The sequence below is a fragment of the Phytophthora infestans genome, genomic scaffold (genome assembly GCF_000142945.1).
Source record: "Phytophthora infestans T30-4 supercont1.20 genomic scaffold, whole genome shotgun sequence".
In the NCBI taxonomy this organism is placed as follows: domain Eukaryota; phylum Oomycota; class Peronosporomycetes; order Peronosporales; family Peronosporaceae; genus Phytophthora; species Phytophthora infestans.
Window position 1 is genome coordinate 1,050,789 of NW_003303739.1, and position 13,180 is coordinate 1,063,968.

The window sequence follows — 13,180 nt, forward strand, 5'->3', positions numbered from 1 at the left end:
AAAGCTGGTTCAAAGCGTTGACAAGTCAGCTCCTAGTCAACCACACTGCTCCTCGATTCGCTTACCCAAGAAGAAGAGCTCATAGAATGCGGCAGGTTCTTCAAAGAGCGGCCAGTAAGCGTTCTTCTTGTCTGCGAACCTCCCGTCTCCCAGTTGCAAGAGCCCCGCCAACAAGCACGTCAAGTTGATTCCAGCGACACAGACCGGGTACCATCTCTTGTGTTTCCCGTCCTGCGCGTCCGGCATCTGCTCGTAATGAATCGCCCTCATCTCCATCGGATGCGCTTCAAACGCGTACAGCAGACACTTCACAGCCAGCACGCCTCCTCCTCTAAAGTCCGTCTCGGGACTGGCATTCTGGAACCCCAGCTGCACCCAGTCCACGTCCTTCCGGTCGTATTTCTCGTCCTGCGTCCTAGCGCCCACAGCTCTCCACAGTCGCTCTAATGAGGCCTCAAACCACTCGTCGCCAGCGCAGACCTTCCGTGTCAGGTCCTTCTGTAGCTCCGTGAGTTCTCGAATAACCTGCGGTGACGGAAACCCTGCAGGACCGTTCTTGTCCTGACTCGTAGAATTGGTCCGAGATCGTCGTCCTTTCCAGGATTCTTTAACGGATTGCAGCTTGGTTGTAGCTGCCACTAGCAGGTCTTCAGCGGTAGGCTCTCGCTTCTGTGAAAAGCTGAGGGTGGCCGGTGTGGAAGGCACGCGGAGTCTGCGCAGGGTTCGTCCTAGTCTAGATCGGGACTCAGATCCTGTAGAGTCTGCGTCCTGTAGAGTATCGACGTCGGCTTCTAGAGCGATGCATAGAGTTCCGCACATTTCGCACTCGGCGAGCTCTGGATGGTTATGGAACGTACAGACGCGGCAGGTCCAGGCGTCCTGAACGTCGTCTGGAGCGGAGAAGGAGCGCGCAAACGGCGTGGCGGCATCGCTGGTGCTGTGTAAGGAGAGAAGCTCCTCTTGGATGTCAGGTGGTAACGCGGCGAAAACGCTCGGGTCGATAGAAGGAGGAGGGGTGGAGAACGGTCTTGCTGAGTCGGCCATCTTTATATTTTATGCTTGAAGTCGTTTAGAAGGTGTCGCAGGAGCTGTAGTACTTGCTTATTAGAATGCAGTACAGTGGGTACAGAATGTCTACGTCCAAACAGCTGGCGAGATCAAATCCTGAATTTTTACACCTTGTGCCAGTCATGGCAAAACGCAGAATGGCTTAACGGTTGACTTTTTTGTCCCCTTGACGCCCCATAACTTGCGATGCAAATATCGTCTCGTCAAAGTGAAAATAGCTTCTGATTCGTTACAGTCTGCGCTATTCGATGATAATTTGCACTGATTGGCTGGATCAATACACTACTCTAAGAGCCCCAAAACGCAGACAGCCTCATTATCTAACAGTTTTTCAATGGATCTAGAGTGGAGCATTCGCGGCAGATCCGCGACCTCTGCGTCGCAAAACGCCACGACGGCCAAACCTATCAGGCTATCGCGGATGAGCTCAAGCTCCGAGTCTCTAGCGTCAAAACCATTGTTTCCAACAACGGCCACACGCACTCCTTACTACGTTCTGGCCGCCCTCGGAAGACGACAGTCCGCCAGGACCGCCAGATCGTGAGGGAAGCGAAGAAAAATCGACGCCTTAGCGCTGGAAAGCTGGTCAGTGTGGTCGAAAAGGGCCACGGCATCGCTCTGTCAAAGCAAACAGTGCGAAACCGCATTAAGGATGAAGGCTTAAATGGTCGTGCAGCTCGAAAAAAACCTTTTTCGAGCAAGAAAAACATCAAAGCGCGATATGCGTATGCACGTCAGATGTTGAAGTTGAAGGACGATGACTGGAAAAAGGTAGTGTTCAGTGATGAGTCGTCTGTATGGCTCACTGGGGCTGCGGGGAGGGTTTTTGTTTGGCGTAAGCCTGGGGAGGAGTTCAAGAACGAATGTCTAGCCCCTACGTTTAAGTCTGGGAGAGAGACCTTGATGGTTTGGGGATGTATCACCTACGAGGGTGTGGGTGCACTTCACATGTGTGACTCAAATATTACTGGTGCATACTACAAGAGCATTTTGGAGCAAAATCTGCAAGCGACGGTCTCTGTGCTTGGTATTGGCAACGACTACAAGTTCGTACAGGATGGTGCTCCTGGCCATCGTGCTCGTCTAGTGAAAGACTACCTGAAAGAAAAAGAGGTGGAACTTCTACCCCATCCAGCCCAGAGCCCAGATCTCAATCCAATCGAGAATCTCTGGGCTCTAGTCAAGCAAGAACTGTCCAAACGACCTGCGTCAAGTGTGGACGACTTGAAAGAGAAAATCCAGGAGATTTGGTACGATATCGAGCCGAAAACCGTTCAAGATCTCTACCACTCCATGCCGAAGCGCCTACTTCAAGTTAAAGACAACCGAGGGGGTCACACGAAGTACTAAAGGTGCGTGAAAGCTTCAGATAGTGTTCGTATGGCTACTACTACAACATGGGATGCAAAAGTGTTAACAGCAGCTCTTAAAAGTTGAGAATAACAAAATAGACTTTCACTTTTTTTGCCATAATTTTACTTCTTTTTTGTTTGAGTGGGCTCAACTTCTACCAGCTTCTGTCAATCTGGTCAAATGATAGTTTGTTGAAAAGCCTTCACGTCAGGCATTCATATCATGCATAGTAACCAATCTAAATACCGTCAGGGACCAAACGCCGTGGGCCAACGTGCTCAAGGAGACGTTGGACGTAGACTTTCTGTACCCACTGTACTACTACCTCGAAGTATCAATTTGTTGCATGTAATATTTGGATTCTACTACCGGTAGTACGACTAATAGTGCTCTTAATACTACTGAGGTAGATTGTAACTGGTTTGTGGTGGCAGCCGCGAGCCAACCTGCAGCCTGCTGACAAGACCCAAACACAAAGAGGCAGATATCGCGAAAATGTATTATCGATCAATCCTTAGGAGTCTAACGCTCGAGGCAAGAAACGTACATGTAAACGTCAACGTTCACTGGTGACGCATACTGTACATGTACAGCAGTGCCCCCCCCCCCCCGACTAAATTTTAATCAAAATCATGAGGCGATCGTCGGTCAGCCGCGAAAAAATCCAACGCGAAACAAATATCTTGCTCTCTACAAACATTAAGTTGTTCGGGGATGGGTACCTGTTGTTGACAACCTAACTGCTGGAACCGAGCGTAAGCTTTATGAAGCACGCCAAGAGACCAGCAGTTTGCATTGAAAGTTGTCGCGTTTGACACCGAAACCTGTCGAGATCTCTGGGCTTCTATTCTCCACCCTGTTTTACCACCTAGAGCTGTTGAGGTCGTTCTTCATTCCTAAATTCCCCAAGAAAGCCAAGAATCCTGATGCAACTCGCTCAATACGTTGCAGTGTCGGTCTTGACACTCTGGTGGACGACCACAACTGTGTTCGTTACGGCAAAGAACAACTCTTTGGCATACCCCACTAAGTCGGGTCTTCTACCTTGGGTGGACGCCGACACTCCCAAGAACAAATACGTTTATACCAGCTCTCGCGGTCGGCGATGGGACCTTGTGATGAGCGACGAGTTCAATGTGGCTAACCGCAGTTTCCGACCGGGTGACGATCACATGTGGACTTCTCTTGAAAAGCCCGACGGTGTCAATGGTGCACTTGAGCTTTACTCTCACAACATGACTTCGACCAAATGCGACGACGACGGTACCTGCTACTTCTACATTGAGACCATCGACGAAGTGAACGTTATCCACGTCTACAACATGTACACGCATCCTCCAAGTTTCGAGGACGTCTACTTCTGGTATCGTGGCGCAATGGTACAGTCGTGGAACAAGTTCTGTTACCAAGGCGGCATGTTGGAAGTACGAGCTCAACTTCCAGGGGTGACGGACCCGGATTCAGGCAACCCGGATGTTGCACTCGGAGAGGACGGTAAGGTCCAAAACACAAAGTATTATCCGACATGGCCCGGTATTTGGATGCTGGGTAACCTCGGGCGCGCCATTTTCTCGGCGTCGACGAACCGGATGTGGCCCTATTCGTACAATGAATGTGACGCCGACGTCTTTGATCCAAGTTTCCAGCGTATCAGCGCGTGTGACAGTAATCCAGGCTACGGTCTCAACCCGAATCAAGGTCGCGGGGCTCCCGAGATCGACGTGCTCGAAGGTAGTGGGTTGGCTATCTCGTCTTCACTTCAGATCGCTCCCGGTATGCCCGATGACTATCGTCTCTTTCCTGTGGACACGTCTACCGGAGACTTCAGCTATTGTTTGTACAGCTACAATTGTCTGACACCCGGTGCCAACTACATCGACGTCCCGGCATCGTACTATGAGCAAGAGCGCGGCCACAAATCGTGGTATCAAGGTCTTCGCTATGCTGCCAACAATTATTGTGACCAGAATGCAGAAGAAGTACAAGACTATGACACGGTCGCTGCGTCCGTTAAGAAAGGTGTCACCGAGAACACGTGCGCTGTCGATACCTGTCCTGCTTCTGGCGATGTCAACGCTGACCTAAGCTTCATCGATGGAGGGAAGAACCACTGGGGTATCAACTCCAACGGCACGTGTTATCCACTCATGAACTCGTACTTGGGGTCGTACTTGTGTGACCCGGACAACACGTTTTCCAAGTGCGCCAGTCCTCGTAATGAGACCTCGACGCCCAAGTCGAATGCCATGAAACCTTTCAACTACCAGATGGACGCTATCTCTTCCAACTGGCCGATCCATTTCGGTGCATACACAGGTTTCTATGACTACCAGGTGGAGTGGGTTACTGGTGAGAATGGCTACGTTCGATGGTTGCTACATGGCGAGCCGTTGTTCGAGGTCACGACTGAATCGGTCGTCAACGTACCACAGAATGCGAACAAGACGAACCCGAAGAAGATTATGATTGAGGAACCTTTGTACGTGATCTTCAACGTGGCTCTATCGAGTTCGTGGGGTACGACGCCTCCGAACCCGGGCCAGGAGTGTCGCGGTGACGGCAAAGACAACACGACGAACATTATCTGCGACTCTTTCCCAATGTTCATGAAGATTGACTACGTCCGTCTGTACCAAGATCTAGGGGATGACCTCGAAGCCGACAACTACATGCACGTTGGCTGTGACCCGGCCAGTCACCCGACGAAAGAGTGGATTGACGCGCACATTGAAGAGTACGAAGATGACGACAACAAGTGGGAGGAGGTCTCGGGTAAGGCGTTCTGTAAGACTAGTGACGACTGCACCATCGGCGGTACTCTGTCCAGGACAGCTCTGAAGACGGGCAAGTGCATTAATCAGCGTTGTGAGTGTTTGTACCATTCGTGGGGTGGTCCTCGCTGCACTACCGCCGTCACCGGGTCGAGTTCCGCTGGTCTTATGAGTAGGACGTTTGGTCCTCCGATAGAGGCTGCAATTGCCGTTACTTGTGTGATTATTCTGGCGACGATGGTCGTGGTTCACGCGGGTTCCGTCACCACTGTGAAGAAGACTAAGACCATAATGGAGGCTGAGCAAAAGGTTGATCCGGTGAGCTCAGTCCCGGTCAGCGAAACCAACAGCAGTCGCGCCTCGCACCTCGCAACGCTGTCAAAAGACAATTATCATCAGAACTTCGTTTAAATGCGTGTGCAGTAGATGTCATAGGGTGCTCAATTCAACAAAGCTTAGACAAAGTTCTGGCTGTAGTTGTCCTGTGGCCGACCTTGGTCGCTGGTATAGGACGTTTTCACTCGGCTGTCGCCACTATTATCGGGCTTCTTCTCCGTCGTTGACTTAGGCTTCACCACCATGAAGATGGACCAATACACCGAGATGAAGGACAAGAACAGAATAACAGCCGCCATGCCGATCGACAGCCCCATGGGGGGGGGCATAGGAGCTCTTTGACACTGAACTCGAACTTGAGCTTGTCGAGCTCAAAATGGCCGTTGTGCATCGCGGTCCGCCCCATGACAACGAGAACGTGCACTGGCATCGCTTCTTCACACACTTGCCTGTCTTCAGCGCTGTCTTGCCGAGATTTCCGCCGATCGTGCAGTCATCGTCGACGGTGCAGAAGGCCTTCCCAGCCACGTCTTCGTGGCGGTTGTCGTCGTCTTCGTACTCGTCGATATGCGCCTCGATCCACTTTTTGGTCGGGTGGCTCTTCGGGTCACAACCAACCTGCATGTAGTTGTCCGCGTCAACATCATCACCCGAGTCCTGGTACAGCCGCATGTAGTCGATCTTGAGGTACATCGGGAACGAGTCACAGATCTTGTTGGTGACGGGGTCTTTGCCGTCTCCGCGGCATTCCTTGCCAGGGTTCGGAGGTGTAGCGCCCCACGAACTCGACAACGCCACGTTGAGAATAAGGGACATGGGTTCTTCCAGCATCACCTTCTGTGGGTTGGTCTTGGTCGAGTTCTGAGGTACATTCGAAAACGCGTCCGTCGTAACCTCGAACAATGGACTCCCAGCCAGCATCCATCGCACGTAGCCATTCTTGCCGGTAACCCACTCAATCTGGTACTCAGCATAGCCAGTGTACGCGCCAAGGTGCCCGGGCCAGTTCGACGATATAGCGTCCATCTGGTAGTTGAATGAGCTCATGGCATTCGACTTGGGCGTGGTACTCGCGTTACGAGGCAGAGCACACTTGGAGAAGGTATTGTCGGGATCGCACAGGTACGCGCCCATGTATAATTCACAAGCGGGTAGCACGTGCCGTTCGTGTTAATCCCCCAGTGGTTTCCTCCTTTGTCGTCGATCAGTCCGATGTCAGCGTTCACATCACCCGAAGCTGGACATGTAGACGCTGTACATGAGTTCTCTGTGATTCCTTTCTTGAGTGACGCAGTGACCGAGGCGTAGTTCTGTTTGGCGTCAGCGTCTGGTTGGCAGAAGTTGTTTGACGCATACCGAAGGCCTTGGTACCACGACTTGTGGCCACGTTCCATTTCGTAAAATGCCGTCGGGACATCGATATAGTTGGCGCCAGGAGTAGTGCAGCTATAGCCGTAAACGCAGTACAAGTTGTCTCCGGCTGAGGTGTCCACAGGGAAAAGACGGTAGTCATCCGGCATTCCGGGGGCAATCTGCAGTGACGACGACACAGCGAGACCACCTCCTTCGAGCAGATCGATCTCAGGCGCACCACGACCTTGATTCGGGTTCAAACCGTAGCCAGGGTTGTCGTCACATGCACTGATGCGCTGGTTGGCCGGGTCAAACACGTCCAGCTCACATCGATCGTAGGAGAACGGCCACATTCGGTTTGTCGATGCTGAAAAGATGGCTCGACCAAGATTCCCCATCATCCAGATTCCAGGCCACGTCGGGTAGTACTTGGTCGTCTTGACCTTGCCGTTTTTCCCTAACGCCAGGTCCGGGTTTCCAGACGCTTCAGTTACAGCCCCAGGAAGCTGAGCGCGCACATCCAACATGCCACCTTGAAAGCAGAACTTATTCCAGGACTGGACCATCGCCGCTCGATAGAAAAAGTAGGCATCCACATATCCGGGAGGGTGCGTGTACATGTTGTACACATGAATGACGTTCACTTCGTCTACAGCCTTGATGTAGAAGAAGCACGTTCCGTCGTCGTCGCACATTGTAGACGTCATGTTATGTGAGTACAGCTCCATGGCTCCGTTGACACCGTCGGGCTTTTCAAGAGATGTCCAGATGTGGTCGTCGCCCGGTCGGAAGCTGCGATTGAGCGTGTTGAACTCGACACTCATGACGAGGTCCCACGTCCGTCCTCGAGAGCTGACGTACGTCTGACGATCATCAGGCGTCTCGGGGTCGACCCACGCCCGGATCCCTGACTTGGTTGGAAACGTTGTACTCGCCGTGGTCGCATTCTTAGCTGATACCGTCGCTGAAGAGACCACAAAAGCAACGACGAAACCCCATGACATAAACCGCAGTAGCATTGAGTCTACGAGTGAGGCTGAGCCGCAAAGTTTCAAAGTGATGAAAACCAGTTCGACTGAACTGTACCGACTCATCCTGAGCAGGGCAAAGCCTGGCCTTTGCGGCCAGGCATTCGACTCGGAATCTGAAGCGGCTGGCCAGCGGATGTCGTACATGTAAGCTTAGCATGCTTAAAATTGCACACGACAAGCCGACACATGTGCAATCGTCCGTCGAGTCTAATTAAGTGGAACAGCCCGTGGGGGGGGGGGGCGGAGGCTCTGTCGTCGACAGCGTCGGGGCCACACTCTGCGGTGTCCATTGCGACCGCTGTTATTATACAGCGGCGTAATATTACCGGTATACAGTGTAGTACATGTACCGGTATGCCGGCAGAAGCACCGTTCGTTTGCGCGTTTGTAGCGAACGTGAGGCTATCCGAGTTGAGGCGTACGTAATCCGACGTCTTCGGACGATGATTAGCAGGAAGGCTTTGGCACCAGTCACGATCAAATTCGGGATCTGTCGTCTCCGAAAGCAGTCGCATTCCAGGCCTCACACACACAGCGAACCAAACGCGACTAAAGAGAGCAACTGGTGAAAGCTTCTCACCAAGTCTCGTAGCTTTGATCCAACTGCACAAGCTCAGCGCAGCAACGGTATCCATCGGATGGTCGAAGCGATCCTTCAGTTTGGTGGTGTTTGCGCTCATCCAACTTCAAAGTGCAAGTCCCGGCTTTCCTTTCCCAGTGCTGTGCACCGTGCACAGCAGGACAGCATTCGGATTCCTGCCTCGAGACAAGATAATCTTGCAAAACGGGGGGGGTCTTCAGTGCGATACAATAGCAGCATCACAATGATGAAACTTCGCCCCTCGCCGTTCACCCTTCTCCAAATTGTGAGCAGCCACTTGCTCTCTTGTAAAAAACTCATGGCGCCTTGCCACTTCATAGAACTCCGTTCGCGCCGTCCGCCTCGAGCAATGAACGTCGGAATGTCGACCGCTACAAACGACCGCTTACTGGTTCTTGACAAAGTCATCGTATAAAATAGTATGTCTTGCATCCGTCTGGCGGCACAACACTCTATAAGTATTCGTGGTCTCGGATAGCGCTCCACCGGGCACAAGTGGGGCTCACACTTGATGAAACTGTAACGCTCTATGGTGGTTCTTGGACTCACTTGATTAAGTTGATAGTTAGGTAATTCTTTCGAGAGTTAGACGAAATTCTGACTGTAGTTGTCCCTCGGTCTCTGACGAGGGTCGCTTCCGTTGCCATGTGACTGCCGTTCGGCGTCGTATTTGACCTGCGCATCGTTGCCGCGGTAGGTCAGGTCTGCAGCAATCTTGCCCTGCTTTTGGAGCAAAGCCGCTGCCTTCTTCTCCTTCTTTGACGACCACATCACCGACACGAAACTCAAGAACACGATAATAGCCGCGATACTAATCGACATGCCGAATGGAGGGCCATACGCGTTAGTGCTGACGGTCTTGCTGGCGACGGTGCTTGAAGAGGAGCCAGAGACGGCTGTAGTACAACGCGGGCCACCCCACGACGACGAGTACGTGCACTGGCATCGTCCCTTCACACACTTGCCAGTCTTCAACAGCGTCTTACCCAAGGTACCTCCAATCGTACAATCATCGTTCACAGTACAGAAGGCCTTGCCAGCAACCTCCTTGTGTTTATTGTCGTCGTCCTCGTATTCATCGATATGAGCGTCAATCCACTTCTTGGTAGGGTGCGTTTCGGGATCACAGCCAACGTGCATGTAGTTATCGGCATCAAGATCATCTGCCAAGTCCTGATACAGACGGATGTAGTCGATCTTCAGGTACAACGGGAAGGCGCCACAGATCTTGTTGGCCTCTTTATCGGAGCCGTCGCCGCGGCATTCCTTGCCCGGGTTGGGCGGCGTGGCACCCCACGAACTCGACAACGCGACGTTGAAAATGAGGTACATCGGCTCCTCCAGCATCGTCTTGGTCGGATTCGTTTTGTTCGTATTCTGCGGGATATCCCAGATAGCCTTGGACGGCACTTCAAACAGCGGGCTACCCATGAGATTCCATCGCACGTACCCGTTCTTGCCGGTGACCCACTCGAGCTGGTAAGTCACAAACTCCATGTACGCGCCGAGATGCACGGGCCAATTGGCCGAGATGGCGTCCATCTGATAGTTGAACGAGCTCATGGCGTTCGACTTGGGTGTAGTAGACTCATTTCGCGGCTGGGCACATTTGTAGAATGAGTTGTCCGGGTCACACAAGTAGGCGCCGGTGTACACGTTGAAAAGTGGGAAACAGGTGCCGTTCGTGTTGATACCCCAGTGATCATCGCCCTTGCCGTCAATCAAGCTCAAATCGCCGTTGACGTCGTTTGAACCAGGACAAATGTCCACCGAGCACGAGTTCTCAGTGATGCCAGATTTCACGGATGCAGCAATTGTGCTGTACGATTGCTTGGCATCGGCGTCCTGCTGGCAGTAGTTGTTGGCTGAATAACGCAGTCCCTGGTACCAGGACTTGTGTCCACGCTCCTTCTTGTAGTACGCCGTCGGGACGTCGACGTAATTCGCGCCGGCACTCATGCACGAACCAGCATAGATACATGACGAACTGTCTCCGCTTGAGTAGTTAACGCCAATAACACGGTACTCATCAGGCATACCAGGTCCAATTTGAAGTGACGACGACACAAGCGTAGCGCCGCCTTCCAACACGTCAATCTCAGGGGCGCCACGGCCTTGGTTTGGGTTCAATCCGTAGCCCGGGTTGTCGCTACACGCGCTGATACGTTGGTACCTCGGGTCGAAGAGGTCCGGCTCACACTTGTCGTAGGAGAACGGCCACATGCGGTTCGTTGATGCCGAGAAAATAGCTCGACCAAGGTTCCCCATCATCCAGATGCCGGGCCACGTTGGGTAGTACTTGGTCGCTTCGACCTTGGAGTTTTTGCCCTTGGCAAGATCGGGATTGCCAGAGTCGGGTGCGACGACGCCCGGGAGTTGTACGCGCGTTTCGATCATTCCACCCTGGTAGCAGAATTTGTTCCACGACTGAACCATTGCTGCGCGATAGAAGAAGTAAGCGTCCACAAATCCGGGAGGGTGCGTGTACATATTGTAGACGTGGATGACGTTCAATTCGTCGACAGCCTTGATGTAGAAGTAGCACGTTCCGTCGTCGTCGCATTTGGTCGAAGTCATGTTATGCGAATAGAGTTCAAGCGCACCGTTCACACCGTCGGGTTTCTCCAGCGACGTCCAGATATGGTCATCACCCGGTCGGAAGCTGCGGTTGGGAGTGTTGAACTCGTCGCTCATGACGAGGTCCCATTTTCTGCCGCGCGAGCTGATGTACGTCTGGTGGTTGTCGGGCGTTGCAGGGTCGACCCAGATCTTGATTCCCGACTTTGTCGGGTACGTCGCACCTGCCGTCGTATCGTTCTTAGCCGCCGTGACGAACGCTAACGTGACCACCCAAACCACGACCGTAACCCACGTTGAGTATTGTCGAAGCCGCATTATTGTTTCTGGGGCTAGGATGGAAAGTCTAGCGCGTCCATTGTGTGGGCTTGTGAGTTTGGAGCGGAAATTTGCCGAGTGAGGCGCCTGTCGAATTGATCGCAGACGTCGCGAAAGCTGAAAACTCCCCGGCTACCAAGCATTTGCCACTCCAGAGTTCTTCCTCCTTCTGTCGAGCCCACAGAACGATAATAAAACAGGCACTCGTTTAGCGTAATCTGGGGCTGTTTTCTGCTCCGCTCGATGCGAGCCGCGCTCATGTTTTGCTTGTCGAATCCCATGGCTGACGATACATACGGAGAGACATGGCAGGCGGCACTCGTTGAGGCTTGGGAAACGCGTGGGCCCCGGCCCAAGTGGCTCACGGCAAAAGGGCAATATCCGCTGGACAGAGCTCAAATTCGATCCTGTGCATTCCTGGTTGTAATCGTACAAATGAAGAAATGTATACTTATCCATAGTACTGTAATTTCTGCGGGAACTCTTAGTAGGGACTTCTGAATTAGGTATTCCCAGCATAAACGTGCATGATTATGAGCCCGTTTATCTGCATACATGTACTTAAAATGCAGATAATTATCGATTTACAGCAGATCATGACTTGTCGAATTGGCGTTTTTAATGATATGTGCATTGATACAGTATCTATTATTGATAAAACGCACACTGTGCAGATTGCACTGCAGTGCATGTACATGTACAGTACCGGTAGATACACCTTCACAGACGCTGTAAATTACAGCCTGTAATAAGGTGCAGGTTCCAGTTGGACTGCTCGCGTCTCAGGAGACCACCAGCTTGATGACGCCGTGGTCAAATCGAGATCTGCAAGCAGGTACTGTACTGTACACGTACTGTACCTTTCCTATCCTGAGGAAGCTATCTTGAAAAGTCACGGCAAGCACACATTCTCAGCAAGCGATGTTTTTTACGTGTAAGTTGGATAAAAACTACAAGTTGAGCATCGATTCGCTACGGCTTCCATGTCTTACCCGTCGATTGCTGGATGGCCGCGAGCCCTGCCGTACAGGGCTCACAACGTGCGAGCTAAAGGATTTAACCCCATCCAAGTGCATGATTTTGTGATTCGCTTCTGATGATGTCCACACAACGTAGCGATACAAATCTTGGCACGGATCTGAACATACATGTGTTCTTACGGTGCAAAGGACATGTTTACACCGTATCGTGCGTCCTTAACATGACGTCCGCTACTGTAATGAAAAAAAATATCAACGTGTGGCCACTCTCATAGAAAGTGTTTCTATTAATACATTGTAAAGCTGCCATAACTATAATACGTTCACAGTTTTCGGGCAGCATGCCACGTACATAGCGAGACAGAATTTATAGTGACGGACTTTGTCAGCTATTAACACGTGTACAGTAATTCGTAAGCCTCCACCAGTGTTTCTTTTTGTGCTCTGTTTTAAACAAGCATGGTCGGAGATTCAAACAAGGCAGCAGGCGCCTGTTTTCGAATTACCGGTACATGTACCTTATAAAAGGCAAAATTGGACTTGTCCTGTCTCTCTTATGAACAGTTTGCCCGTATCGATTACGCTGAGAATGAGTGGCTGGAGAAACAAACAAGCTATGTACACGTAATACATGTACATGTACTGGTTGTACACAGCACTTCTCAAATGAAAGCAGCAAAACATTTCTGGATACCTGTCGTTTGTTCGACTGGGTTGACATCATCACTCGGCAACTTGCCGCCTCGACTTCGCTGGACGTGAACGGCGAGCTTTAACTTTTCAGGAATTACC

General features: G+C 51.7%; 4 protein-coding genes across 4 annotated transcripts; 1 reads left to right on the top strand and 3 right to left on the bottom strand.

Annotated features, from left to right (window-relative positions):
- Positions 1-36: 36 nt before the first annotated feature.
- On the bottom strand, positions 37-1,056 carry PITG_10753 (uncharacterized protein; the record flags this gene model as incomplete). The annotated part of the gene is made up of 2 exons (XM_002901538.1): positions 37-357; positions 427-1,056. 2 exons carry the CDS (start codon positions 817-819, stop codon positions 37-39), a joined length of 714 nt encoding a protein of 237 aa, XP_002901584.1.
- A 2,291-nt stretch (positions 1,057-3,347) lies between these two features.
- PITG_10754 (beta-glucan synthesis-associated protein, putative) lies at positions 3,348-5,038 on the top strand (the record flags this gene model as incomplete). The annotated part of the gene is made up of 3 exons (XM_002901539.1): positions 3,348-4,380; positions 4,441-4,933; positions 4,987-5,038. The coding sequence occupies 3 exons, from the start codon at positions 3,348-3,350 to the stop codon at positions 5,036-5,038; spliced, it is 1,578 nt and encodes a 525-aa protein (XP_002901585.1).
- Positions 5,039-7,037: 1,999 nt separating this feature from the next.
- Positions 7,038-7,705, bottom strand: PITG_10755 (uncharacterized protein; the record flags this gene model as incomplete). Its single annotated transcript, XM_002901540.1, has 2 exons — positions 7,038-7,108; positions 7,165-7,705. 2 exons carry the CDS (start codon positions 7,703-7,705, stop codon positions 7,038-7,040), a joined length of 612 nt encoding a protein of 203 aa, XP_002901586.1.
- Positions 7,706-9,484: 1,779 nt separating this feature from the next.
- Positions 9,485-11,207, bottom strand: PITG_10756 (uncharacterized protein; the record flags this gene model as incomplete). Its single annotated transcript, XM_002901541.1, has 2 exons — positions 9,485-9,508; positions 9,558-11,207. The coding sequence occupies 2 exons, from the start codon at positions 11,205-11,207 to the stop codon at positions 9,485-9,487; spliced, it is 1,674 nt and encodes a 557-aa protein (XP_002901587.1).
- Positions 11,208-13,180: the final 1,973 nt, after the last annotated feature.